Source organism: Mauremys reevesii, linkage group 14 (genome assembly GCF_016161935.1).
Source record: "Mauremys reevesii isolate NIE-2019 linkage group 14, ASM1616193v1, whole genome shotgun sequence".
NCBI classification, from domain to species: domain Eukaryota; kingdom Metazoa; phylum Chordata; order Testudines; family Geoemydidae; genus Mauremys; species Mauremys reevesii.
Window position 1 is genome coordinate 13,117,770 of NC_052636.1, and position 13,148 is coordinate 13,130,917.

Sequence of the window (13,148 nt, forward strand, 5' to 3'; positions counted from 1 at the left end):
ATAAACTTCCCAAGCAGTGTAAGCGATGCAGAGGTGCTTACCTGAGTCTTCAGCCAGCCTGAGACGATAGCTCGGAGAAGGTGAAACTGCCTTGAATTTAATTGACACAGTGATGTCTGCTTGAGTGTGCAGAGAGCCTGAACCAATCAATCTGAAGGGGGCGGGACTACTCCTAGTGTAACCGATGCAGCAACATCTGCTTGAGTCTGCAGGAAGCCTGTGCTAATTGTTCCGAGAAGGGGAACTGCCTCAAGTGTAATGGACGCAGAGATGCCTGCCTGAGTCAGCAGAGAGCCTGATCTGATTGCTCTGAGAGGGGGGAACTGCCCCGAGTGTAACTGACACAGCAATGCTGCCTGAATCTGCCGAGAGCCTGAGTCCATTACCCTGAGAATGGGCTACTTCCCAGATTCACAGCAGTGGGTGCTAATCATAGAATCATAGAAGATTAGGTTTGGAAGAGACCTCAAGAGGCCATCTAGTCCAACCCCCTGCTCAAAGCAGGACCAACACCACTTTGTCAAGCCAGGCCTTAAAAACCTCCAAGGATGGAGATTCTACCACCACCTCCCTAGGGAACCCATTCCAGTGCTTCACCACCCTCCTAGGGAAATAGTGTTTCCTAATATCCAACCTAGACCTCCCCCACTGAAATTTGAGACCATTGCTCCTTGTTCTGTCATCTAATTCAGCTGCCCAGTGAGCACACTTTAAATGCAAGTCTTTAGTGTTCAAGTCCCATGAGCCAGGCTCTCCAAAATCACAAGAATGGCTGAAAAATAATTAGATTCATCATAACGTATGTGAGGTTCTATTTATTTGCCTTCTGGTATTGGTGCCCCTGGGCGGGGGGTCACATTTTGAGCACTGCCAGCCAAATCTCCCTGACACCTCCCGCTGGCTCCGTCGAGACACTCTCCGGTCAGGTGGAAAGTGCTCTGAGCTCCCGGAGGAGATGCCCTGCTGGGTTATATGGACACGCTGTTCTGAACCTCCGCGGGGTCCAGGTAGGGGTAGCGAATGGGCAGCGACTTGTTCCTCTGTTGGATTTCCTTGGAGATCTCCGCCAGACGTGCCTGGAAGGCTGCAATAAGCCGCTTGGGCTCTGCCTCAGTGAAGTGCTCCTCAGGGTAGCAGCCCAGGGGTCTCTGGAAAGGAGCGAAGAGAGAAGTGACTAGGGAGGCACTGAACTCACAGATCCCGCTCGGCAAAGGGGAAGAACCAGGGTCCATTCCAAGCTGGCCCGAATGTCCTTCTTCTTGGATCCCTTCTGATGCTGCTGGGTAATGGACATTCAGGCACAACTGGTGCTTTCTCCTGCCCTTTGGGTACCAGGGAATCTCTCACGAGCCACCCACGAGAACAACTCCAATATCTGCTTCCAGCAGAACATAGGAATGGCCACACTGGGTCAGACCAATGGTCCATCTAGCCCAGTGTCCTGTCTGCCGACAGTGGCCAATGCCAGGTGCTGTAGCGGGAATGACCAGAACAGGGCAATTATCAAGTGATCCATCCCCAGGCGCCTGACGCCCGCTTCTCTCCACCTCCTCCCCCGAGGCTCCCCCTGCCTGCTCGCTGCTCCCTCTTCTCTGAGCCCCCCCAAGTGTCTCCCGCCCACCGCTCGCTCCTTTCTGCCCCCTCCTGCCCTAAGGGCGCGTGACGGCGGGAGGGAGCGGAGAGGAGGGAGCTGCGGGAGGTGCTCAGAGAAACAGGCAGAGCCCTAATGCAGTCTGGTGAGATTGTCCTCACCTGATTTGGGTTTTTACCCTGGGGAGGGGAGTCACTAGGGAAATTTCCAAGGAATTGTTTCCCATCCGAACATGGAGTTTTGTCAAAATGTAAATGTTTCACAGGAACGCGTCAATTCCAATGGGAAAAAGTGGAAATCGTTTAGACTTTCTCGTTGCACTTTGATCCGGTGAAAATGTTTTGTTTTGACTTTCTCACTTCATTTAAACTTTTATATTCTATTGTAATCTTTTAATATTCTATTATATTTAATAGTCTATATTATCCTGTAGTGTTTTGATGTGTTCAAAATATTTTAATATATTTGTATAGAGTCTATTTAATACTAAATTACAGTGTTATGCCATTAGAGAAACAAAACTTTGAAATATTATAGTGTATATATATTATATTTAACATTTAATTTGCTGTAACACAAAAGTGCTTAATAAATATTTCTGTTCTGTAACTTGGGAAAACAACAGGTGTTGCAGTCCTATCATCCAAGGATGAGAACACTCTTTCCTTTCCACTAGTCTCTCAGGAGGAATTTAAACCTTAGCTACTAAAGACAGACATTTTTTAAATCAGCAGATCCAGATAACTTGCAACCAAGAGTTTTAGAAGAGTTGGCTGAGGTGCTCACTGGGCTGCTAATGCTGATTTTCAGTAGGTCTTGGAGCACTGGGGAAGTGCCAGAGGAGTTGAAGGATGCTAACATTGTGCCAATATTTAAAAAGAGTAAATGCGATTTCCCAGGCTGGTCAGCCTGATGTCGATCCTGAGCAATATAATGGAGCAGCTGATAAGGGACTTAATAAAGAATGAAAGGAGAGTACTATAATGAATGCCACTCAGCATGGGTTAATGGACAATAGATCCTGTCACACTAATTTGATATATCTTTCTTGGGTGAGATTACAAGCGTGGCTGATAACGATAATAGTACTAATGTAATAGACTTAGACTTCTGTAAGGCATTTGACTTGGTACCACCCGGCATTTTGATGAAAAAGCTAGACCGATATTAACTGAAGATGGCGCACAATGAATGGATTCAAGAGAAGGGAGGGTGGCAATGCCATACCATGCCACCCTTCCTTCGGCGCTTCCCTAACTCTCCACTCTGCCTTCAGAGCTGGGCGGCCAGAGAGTGGCCGCTGCTGGCTGAGCGCCCAGCTCTAAAGCACGGAAGGAAGCAATTTCAAAATGGCAGAAATTCTCCGTGGGACCCAGATCCACTAGGATGGGTCCCTCGCAACCACCCTAATTTGCAGGGCTGATGAATATGCATGGCCTCATTTCCATAAATACCCTCTTTCTCCCAGCATTCCCCAGCCATTGTCTGTCCCCCCGCCCGCACACATCTGTCCCTCTGTCTCCCCCAGCCATGCCCACAGCTCTCAGCCAGCATCCATGGGGCCGCCTCACTCACCAGGTCTCCTGGCTCGTAGCTCACAACGGCGAGGAGGGAGAGGAGGGCGCAGGTGGCATTCACCGCGGGCAGGGTGTCCAGGACGCTGCGCAAGGTCGCGGTGCCCTTGGAGGTGGGCGGGGGAGCTCTCAAGGTCGATGGTGTGTTGGGCATCCAGGCGGCGAAATCGTACTGCGGTACAGACACACCCAGGTGGGTCAGCGCCTCCCCTTGCTGGAGGGAAGCTACCCAGAGAACCCAGGAGTCCTAGTGGCTACAAAGCCAGGATGTGGATCCTCATTAGACCTTAAAGGCACAGCATTTAGGTGGTCCTATAGCTTCATATTCATAGTGTATATTATCTACCCCATGTATTAGTGTCTATCATGCACCAATAACATTAAGCACAACTATTTTAACAGTGATCTAACTCAAACTGGCCTAATACCATCATCCTGGTCACTGAGGCTGTGCCCCACAACACCTTGCAGCTCGTGAAGTAAACGTTTGTCACAGATAGGAAACTTGTCAAAAATCAAGATACATTTGTTCTCTGTCTTACGACAAGGCAGGGAATTACCTTCGCAGCTCAGTGCCGGGGATATTAGCCTCCAGAACAAAGCTACGAACAGAGCAAGACGTTAGAGAACTGGAATGAACCGATGGGCTGGGTTTTTGTGAGGTGCAAAGACATGTGTCACTTGTAGAATCATAGCAATGACAGCAGCGGAAATGTGTAAATTGGGGAGCATGAGGTGAACGTAACATCACTGCACGGGCTGGCTCCTCGGGGGTAGGTCGTGTGCAGAGCCTTTTTCCTGTGCCATATTCACAAACCTGACTGGCGCTGGCTATTTGGTCTCTTGAGTCTATTTCATAATGAACCAACATGTGGTCAAGCAATTGACGATACAATTTAGCAACAACAGATTTAACATAATCCAACCAACCTCGACTTCCCCATAAGAACAGCCACACCGGGGCAGACCAATGGTGCGTCTAGCCCAGGATCCTGTCTGCCGACACTGGCCAATGCCAGGCGTCATAGGGAATGAACAGAACAGGGAATCATTGAGTGAGCCACACGCAGCCGTCCGCTCCCAGCTTCTGGCACTCCGAGGCTGGAGACACCCAGAACATGGGGTGCCACCGAAGCACCAGGGCAGTTGAGTGGCTGAGCCGTGCTCAGAGGAATGGCATTGCTAGGAGCCGGGCGAACGCCTGTCAAACTGCCGTGGGAAGTTTTTAAGAGTTAGCCAAGAGGCCACCCCTAAAACAAGGCCTGTTAGAGTCTGCTCAGAAACTAGCTGCGTGTGTGTGTGGGGGGGAATCCACTGTGCGACAGCGAACGCAAACGGTGACCAGAGGAGAACGGAGCGAGAGGCAGAGGCAAAAGCCAGCAAGCCAAACCCGGCCTGAGCGCCTACAGTGCAGCGTGAAGCTGGGGCAGTGGGACCCTGGTGTAGGGACTTGGTGCACCCTGGCCCACGCCTGAGCATCCGCACTGGGCTGACAATTGCTGGCCCCAGGTCTCAGCCAGGCCAGCACGGCCATAGAACCACAGGGTTACAAGGCACCGCAAGGGTCATCGAGTCGAACCCCCCCATGCCGAGCTGCAGGATTTAGTGTGTTTCCACCAGCCGGCTTACCCAGTCTCCAGCCCATACTGCACTACACAGACCTTCTGACTCGGATCTGCGGCTTGAGCTGCGTCCACACTGCCCCGTGACAGGGCTTGGATCTGACTCGCAGCAGGACTCGGGCTCTGACCTACCCCACCAGCGAAGTCCGAGGATCTGGGTCCTGACCCAAGTCAGATTGGTCTGTGTGTGGACGACAGGAGGGCTTGGCCTCAAACCTGAGTCACACCCCGGGCTGCATGTGCAGTGTGGACATACCCAGTGTGTCCCTGGGAAAAGCTAGAGAGAGAGAGAGGAGTTTTGGGACTGTTTGCTAAAGAAGCCTGGGTTCTCCCTGCTGTTGCAGCAGCGGCGTTTATCCATTCCTGGTACATAAATCAGACGGCATCAAAAGGATACCAGACTCCATCAATTTCTGCCTCTGCCTGGAACGTACCAAGGGGCCTGAAACTTGACTAGCCACTCGGCTCAAAAATGTGCAACAGTGTGAACCTAGCACTAGCGGTGCAGCACCCATGTCTTCATGGGCCCAGAGCGGGAGAACCCACCTAGCCCTGAGGTGGCTTGGGCTCAATGCACAGGGACTTCCTGTGTGACCCGGGGGAAATCCCTCAACTGGGCGCTGGGTAGGTCTGTTCCCCAGAGGGGTCACCCCAAGCACATTGGGCTGGCAGGGTTTTTAAGGCCAGAAGGGACAATTATGAGCCCCTAGTCTGACCTGCCTAGCCCAGTGATCCCTGAATGGAGGCCAACAACCTCTGGAGGGGCTAGAACCAGATGCATGATCCTGGGTAAAGGTCTTCATGGTCCATTAGTGAATTATCCACCCTGCTAAACCTGGGCACTTTACTTCCAGTTTAGAGTCAATGGGGCCAGATCCCGGCTGGTGTCAATGGGCGTCTCTCCATTGGAGTCAGTGGGGCCAGATCCCAGCTGGTGTCAATGGGCGTCTCTCCATTGGAGTCAATGGGGCCAGACCCCAGCTGGTGTCAATGGGCGTCTCTCCATTGGAGTCAGTGGGGCCAGACCCCAGCTGGTGTCAATGGGCGTCTCTCCACTGGAGTCAATGGGGCCAGACCCCAGCTGGTGACAATGGGCGTCTCTCCATTGGAGTCAGTGGGGCCAGATCCCAGCTGGTGACAATGGGCGTCTCTCCATTGGAGTCAATGGGGCCAGACCCCAGCTGGTGACAATGGGCGTCTCTCCATTGGAGTCAGTGGGCCCAGATCCCGGCTGGTGTCAATGGGCGTCTCTCCACTGGAGTCAATGGGGCCAGACCCCAGCGGGTGACAATGGGCATCTCTCCATTGGAGTCAGTGGGGCCAGATCCCAGCTGGTGACAATGGGCGTCTCTCCACTGGAGTCAATTGGCCCAGACCCCAGCTGGTGTCAATGGACGTCTCTCCATTGGAGTCAGTGGGGCCAGATCCCAGCTGGTGTCAATGGGCATCTCCCCACTGGAGTCAATTGGGCCAGACCCCAGCTGGTATCAATGGACGTCTCTCCATTGGAGTCAATGGGGACAGATCCCAGCTGGTATCAATGGACGTCTCTCTATTGGAGTCAATTGGGCCAGACCCCAGCTGGTATCAATGGACGTCTCTCCATTGGAGTCAATGGGGACAGATCCCAGCTGGTATCAATGGAGTGACACTGATTTCCCTTGCCATGGAGACGCCCTCTGGACCAGTGCAGAGATCCACCCACCAAATCAGCTGAGCTTCCCAGGGTGCCAAAGAGGAGTGGGAACCGGCAAAGCAGCATATTTCAGGGCTATTCAAACTCAGCTCCCCCCAACTCTCTCCTACCTGCCCGCTGTTGACGGCCGCATGCCGGGCCGAGCTGCAGTAGACGATCATGGTGAGGAACTTGATAAGCTCAGCTCTGGTCTGCAATGTGGAGGGGACACCTGATGGGTGGACAAAATGACCCAGGCAGTGAGATAACACCAAGAGTCCTCTCTGCCCTGGGGAACAACACACACACACACACACAGCTGCCTCAATGCCCCCTTCCCAAGCATTGCTACAGGCTGGGGACCGACTGGTTAAGCAGCAGTTCTGCAGAAAAGGACTCGGGGATTAACGTGGAGGAGAAGTTGGATATGAGTCAGCAGGGTGCCCTTGTTGCCAAGAAGGCTAACGGCATTTTGGGCTGTATAAGTAGGGGCATTGCCAGCCGATCGAGGGATGTGATTATTCCCCTCTATTCAGCACTGGTGAGGCCACACCTAGAGTATTGCATCCAGTTTTGGCCCCCCACTAGAGAAAGGATGTGGATAAATTGGAGACAGTCCAGCGGAGGACAACGAAAATGATTAGGGGGCTGGAGCACATGACTTATGAGGAGAGGCTGAGGGAACTGGGATTGTTTAGCCTGCAGAAGAGAAGAACGAGGGGGGATTTGATAGCAGCCTTCAACTGAAGGAGGGTTCCAAAGAGGACGGAGCTTGGCTGTATTCAGTGGTGGCAGATGACAGAACAAGGAGCAATGGTCTCAATTTGCAGAGGGGGAGGTTTAGGTTGGACATTAGGAAAAACTTCTTCACTAGTAGGGTGGTGAAGCCCTGGAATGGGTTCCCTAGGGAGGTGGTGGAATCTCCATCCTTAGAGGTTTTTAAGGTCAGGCTTGACAAAGCCCTGGCTGGGATGATTTAGTCGGGGATTGGTCCTGCTTTGAGCAGGGGGTTGGAGTAGATACCTCCTGAGGTCCCTTCCAACCCTAATCTGTGATTCTATGATTCCCCGCTAAGAGGAATGGGGCAAATAATGGAGTTTTTGGTTCATGGGCCAGACAAGGGGGAAAAAATCATTTTGGGTCCAACCAAAACTGAAATTTTTCATGAACTGAAAGGTCATCATGAAAATCAAAATGTTTCCTTTGGAGAATGTTGAAATGGAACGTTTCCTAGATGCTAAAGCCACCGTGACAGTCTACTCTGACCTGCGTAACTTCCCGGAGCTAATTCCTGGTTCAGCTAGAGCCGAGGCTTCAGAAAAACATCCACGCTTGAGCTAAAAATTACCCGTGGTGGAGAACCCACTGCAGCCCTCGGGGAGTTATTCCAATGACTGATTCCCCTCGCTGGTAAAAATTTACACCTTCATTGCAGTGGGAATTGGTTTGGTTTCAATTTCCAGCCGCTGGATCTTTCTCTGCTAGATCGAAGAGCCCGTCATCAAATTGTTTTTCCCCACGTGGGTTCTTATACACTGCTTTGGCCTCTACCTGGAGCAGCAAGGCCACAAGGAGAGGCCTGCACGGTTCCTTCCCCGGGCAATGCGGCCACACCCTGGTAGCTTTAACCCTCACCCAGCCCAAAGTGAGTTCTAACCAGACCCCCACTGGCTACGCTGGAGAGGGTGAGCGAGGGAGTGGAGGATGGTACCGGACGACTTCCTGCCCAAAAACCCTTCCGTGAAGATCTCTGCCACCCAGGCCTGCAGCTCGGAGTCCTTCTCGACAGTGGCGTCGCTCTGGTAGTACAGCCCAATGATGCCAGAGACAAAGCTGTGGGGGTTAAAGGAGAAACCAGTGAGCCAGGTATGCAGTGGGGTCACTCCGGAGTCACACCAGGGTGAGCGAGAGGGGAACCAGCCCTAGTGACTCCAAGGGAGTTACTCCCGATTTACACAAGGGGGCAGCGTGAAAGGAATCAAACCCCAACGAGATAATAAATTACTGAGAATGAAATGTTATGGGAAAGTCACTAGATGGCACCACAGGACTAGGAAAACGCATTGTACAGCGTTTCAGCTGTCAGCCATTTGCCACACACAGAGATTTTTGTTTCAGTGGCAGGAGGCTGCTCACAGCACTGATGTGATTTCAATGACTCCTGGAAGTTAACCCTGCTCTGCTCACCTATACTGACCCCCCTGCCCAGCCCAGACATCAAAATCTCACTCAGCAAGTCCTTGCTGAGGCTGAGGGGTAACAGGGTGTCTCACAGTTCTGGGAGTCCTGATCAGGATGTCAGACCTGCACTGCCGCCAATAGAACAATGCTGATTTACACCAGCTGGGGATCTGGCCCCATTGACTCCAATGGAGAAACGCCCATTGACACCAGCTGGGATCTGGCCCCATTGACTCCAATGGAGAGACGCCCATTGACACCAGCTGGGATCTGGCCCCATTGACTCCAATGGAGAGACGCCCATTGGCAACAGCTGGGATCTGGCCCCATTGACTCCAATGGAGAGTCGCCCATTGACATCAGCTGGGGTCTGGCCCCATTGACACTAATGGAGAGACGCCCATTGTCACCAGCTGGGATCCGGCCCCATTGACACTAATGGAGAGATGCCCATTGACACCAGCTGGGGTCTGGCCCCATTGACTCCAATGGAGAGACGCCCATTGACACCAGCTGGGGTCTGGCCCCATTGACACTAATGGAGAGACGCCCATTGACACCAGCTGGGATCCGGCCCCATTGACTCCAATGGAGAGATGCCCATTGACACCAGCTGGGATCCGGCCCCATTTACTCCAGTGGAGAGATGTCCATTGACACCAGCTGGGGTCTGGCCCCTTTGACACTAATGGAGAGACGCCCATTGACACCAGCTGAGGTCTGGCCCCATTGACTCCAGTGGAGAGACGCCCATTGACACCAGCTGGGATCCGGCCCCATTGACTCCAGTGGAGAGACGCCCATTGACACCGGCTGGGGTCTGGCCCCATTGACACTAATGGAGAGACGCCCATTGACACCAGCTGGGATCTGATGGGCATAAGACCCACGGGATCAGGCCTCACATTACAAACAGCAGCCAGCTCTGAAAGGCCCGTGTCCCTGATGGCCCAGTAGTTAGTGCAGTAGTTAGCCCAGTAGTTAGTGTGGCAGACCCAGATCTGAAGCCCCACTCTGCAGCCTGTTAATGTGAACACAGGGCCCCAACCCCTGTGCAATAACTGGGGGGCAGGAGAGGTTCCCTGTGAGGAAAGCACTGGCCTGTGTTCAGGGCCTCATTCCAGGGGACGATTTATGGCTATGAATAAGGCACCGCCCTCTAGCCTTCAATTAGGCTCCCAAACCTCTGCCTAGTGGCCTGTAGCTTCTTTGATGCCTAACTCTCCCCTTGCGAATCTGGCCTGCCTCAGTTTCTCTCAAAGGGGACTCACCCTATTGGCCTACCTTTGCAAAGCCCTTTGAGATCTGACGAGGATCGGCGCGAGGGTCAACGATTAATATTGATCCCTGCCGGATGGTCCCACGCTCCTGCCCAGCCGGAAGGGCGACGTCCCAGAAAGCACCCGACTCTTTTAGAAGCTTTCGGCCGAGGCGAATTTCACCCAAGGCAGCATTTTCTGTGCTCCCTCCCCTGCGTCCCTGAGACAACCCCCCAATTCTGTTGGCAAAAACCTCTTTCCAAAGCCACATTTAGCGTCAGCGGATCAACTAGCTTCGGAAAGCCTCCATCACGCCCAGGCTGTTTGCATTTTCCCAGCTGCCCGCGGGAACGTGTCCATGTCTCAGCAGCGTGAGGAAAAGTCCTGAACCCCTATCCTGCCCCATAATCGTCCCCTGCACTAGGGACGAGGAAAGAGAGAGGAGTAGGTCAGATCCCCAGCTGGTGTAACTGGTTGTCACTCCATTGGATTCAGTGAGATCAGTTTCCGAGCTTGTGTCAAGGGATTTCCACTGGTTCTCTCACCCACCCTTTGTCTATTTAGATTGCGAGCTGGTTGAGACAGGAACCTTCTGTCCATGGGTGTCTCTCTCTGCAGCACCTAGCACCCTGACAGTACCGATCTCGGTCAGGGTCTGTGCAGCGCCTGGCACAATGCGGCCTCTGATCTTTGTCTGGGTCTGTGCAGCACCTGGCACAGTGGAGTTCTAATCCTGACTGTAGCAAACTATAATCATTTGATCGCAGCCCATAAGTATCTACATGGGGAACAAATATATAAAAATGGGCTCTTTGGTCTGTCAGAGAAATGTCTAAGAAGAGACAATGGCTGGAAGGTGAAGCTAGATAAACTCAGGCAGGAAATAAGGTGCCTTTTTTTAAAGGTGAGAGTAATTAACCATTGGAACAATTTACCAAGGGTCATGGAGGAGTATCCCTCACTGGCAATTTTAAAATCAAGATTGGCTGTTTTTTTTCCTGAAAGATCAGCCCTAGGAATTATTTTAGGGAGGTTTTCTGGCCTGCGTGAGACAGCAGATCAGAGTACATAATCACAGTGGTCCCTTGTGGCCTTAGAATCTATAAATAAAAATGATAGGACCAGAGCCTCAGTGAGTGTAAATAAACACAGGTGTATTGAAGTCTCACAGATTCACATCAGCGGTGGATCGAGCCCGAATCTTCAGGCCTCATGGACGTGAAAAAAACCTTCAGATTGTGACCTGAATGTGACCTGATGCAGCGACGCTGCCTGAGTTTGCAGAGAGCCTGAGCCCATTGCTTTGAGAGGAGGGTGGTGAGTTGCTCCCCATATGTGCCATTAATAAGGCCAACAATTTCCAGCTCCCGATGACTACATCAGTGCTGATGAAAGCACATTACAGAGGAAAGAGATGACCCCCATTGTGATGTTCTACTAGGAGCAGCACCTCATTGAAGGGGAATGTGTGGATGGGGTTTGGTCAGGGCCGGTGCAAGGATGTTTCGTGCCATAGGCAAAACTTCCGCCTTGCGCCCCCCACACCCCCGCCCTGAGATGCCCCCCCTGCAGCAGCTCCCCACCCTCCACCCTGAGGTGCCCCCCTTGCGGCAGCTCCCCACCCTCCGCCCTGAGGCACCCCCCACCCCAGCTCACCCCTGCTCCGCGCATGAGCACGAGCACCCCGAACACGCCGTGGCCGCTTCACTTCTCCCGCCTCCCAGGCTTGCAGTGCCTAAGCTGATTGGCGCCGCAAGCCTGGGAGGCGGGAGAAGTGAAGCGGCCACGGCGTGCTCGGGGAGGAGGCGGGGCAGGGGTGAGCTGGGGCAGGGAGTTCCCCTGCATGCCGGCCCCCCCTCCTTACTTGCTGCAGGCGGCCCTCCCCGCCTAAATACCAGCGGCGACCGGGACGGCCAAAGATCCAGCCACCGCGGTCACTGCCGAAAAAAATGGTGCCCCCCAAATCCCATCTCCCTAGGTGACCGCCTAGGTCGCCTACATGGTTGCACCGGCCCTGGGCTTGGTCTGTGGGTGGGGCTTGACAGAGCACTACCTCTGTTTTCTCCTAGAGATTCACTGCTCTGCCCAGCTCCACTGTGGTTCCTCCACCCCCAGCCTCTGAGGCATCACTAGCCCCCGCCCCCTGGATTCACCTCTCCACCGCTGTCCAGATCCTCATGCCATCATCCCGGTAGTAGTAATTGGGGAGCAAGGTGACCCCACGAGCTTCCAGGTCGTCTGGCAGACAGAGCGCCTCGTAGCTGACATTCTCCACGCCCTTGGCCAGCAGCCTCAGCATCCCGTCCCGACCCGTCGAGGAGGCCTGGAAGAGAGGCAAGAATCTAGAAATCTTGAGAGGACAGATCCCCAACTGGTGTCAATGGGCGTCTCTCCATTGGAGTCAATGGGGCCAGACCCCAGCTGGGGTCTATGGGCGTCTCTCCATTGGAGTCAATGGGGCCGGATCCCAGCTGGTGTCAATGGGCCTCTCTTCATTGGAGTCAATGGGGCCAGACCCCAGCTGGTGTCAATGGGCGTCTCTCCATTGGAGTCAATGGGGCCAGATCCCAGCTGGTGTCAATGGGCGTCTCTCCATTGGAGTCAATGGGGCCAGACCCCAGCTGGTGTCAATGGGCGTCTCTCCATTGGAGTCAATGGGGCCAGACCCCAGCTGGTGTCAATGGGCGTCTCTCCATTGGAGTCAATGGGGCCAGACCCCAGCTGGTGTCAATGGGCGTCTCTCCATTGGAGTCAATGGGGCCAGATCCCAGCTGGTGTCAATGGGCGTCTCTCCATTGGAGTCAGTGGGGCCAGATCCCAGCTGGGGTCAATGGGCGTCTCTCCACTGGAGTCAATGGGGCCGGATCCCAGCTGGTTCAATGGGCATCTCTCCATTGGAGTCAATGGAGCCAGACCCCAGCTGGTTTCAATGGGCGTCGCTCCACTGCAATCAATGGGGCCAGACCCCAGCTGGTGTCAATGGGCGTCTCTCCATTGGAGTCAATGGGGCCAGATCCCCAGCAGGTGTAAATCAGCATTGTTCTATTGGCAGCAGTGCAGGTCTGACATCTTGCGCTGGACTGCAATCCCGACCCCAACCCCTGCGCCGGACTGCAACCCCCGACCCGGACCCTAGTGTGCGGCTCCGAGCCCCGACTCCTGCGCCGGGCTGCGAGCCCCGACCCCCACAGTTCATGATGCACTATGATGCACACCTTAGATGTATTAGTTGATTTTGTACACGGA

General features: G+C 53.6%; 1 protein-coding gene across 1 annotated transcript in view; it reads right to left on the reverse strand.

Annotated features, from left to right (window-relative positions):
- Positions 1-954: 954 nt before the first annotated feature.
- The window catches only part of LOC120381799 (hydroperoxide isomerase ALOXE3-like), a 34,218-nt gene continuing 22,024 nt past the window's right edge, over positions 955-13,148 (reverse strand). The window contains exons 10-14 of the mRNA XM_039499934.1: positions 12,056-12,225; positions 8,174-8,295; positions 6,594-6,694; positions 3,167-3,337; positions 955-1,148 (exon numbers count right to left, since the gene is read on the reverse strand). Coding sequence (XP_039355868.1) covers positions 969-1,148; positions 3,167-3,337; positions 6,594-6,694; positions 8,174-8,295; positions 12,056-12,225 — 744 coding nt within the window. The 3' untranslated portion in view covers positions 955-968. The remainder of the gene's footprint in view (positions 1,149-3,166; positions 3,338-6,593; positions 6,695-8,173; positions 8,296-12,055; positions 12,226-13,148) is intronic.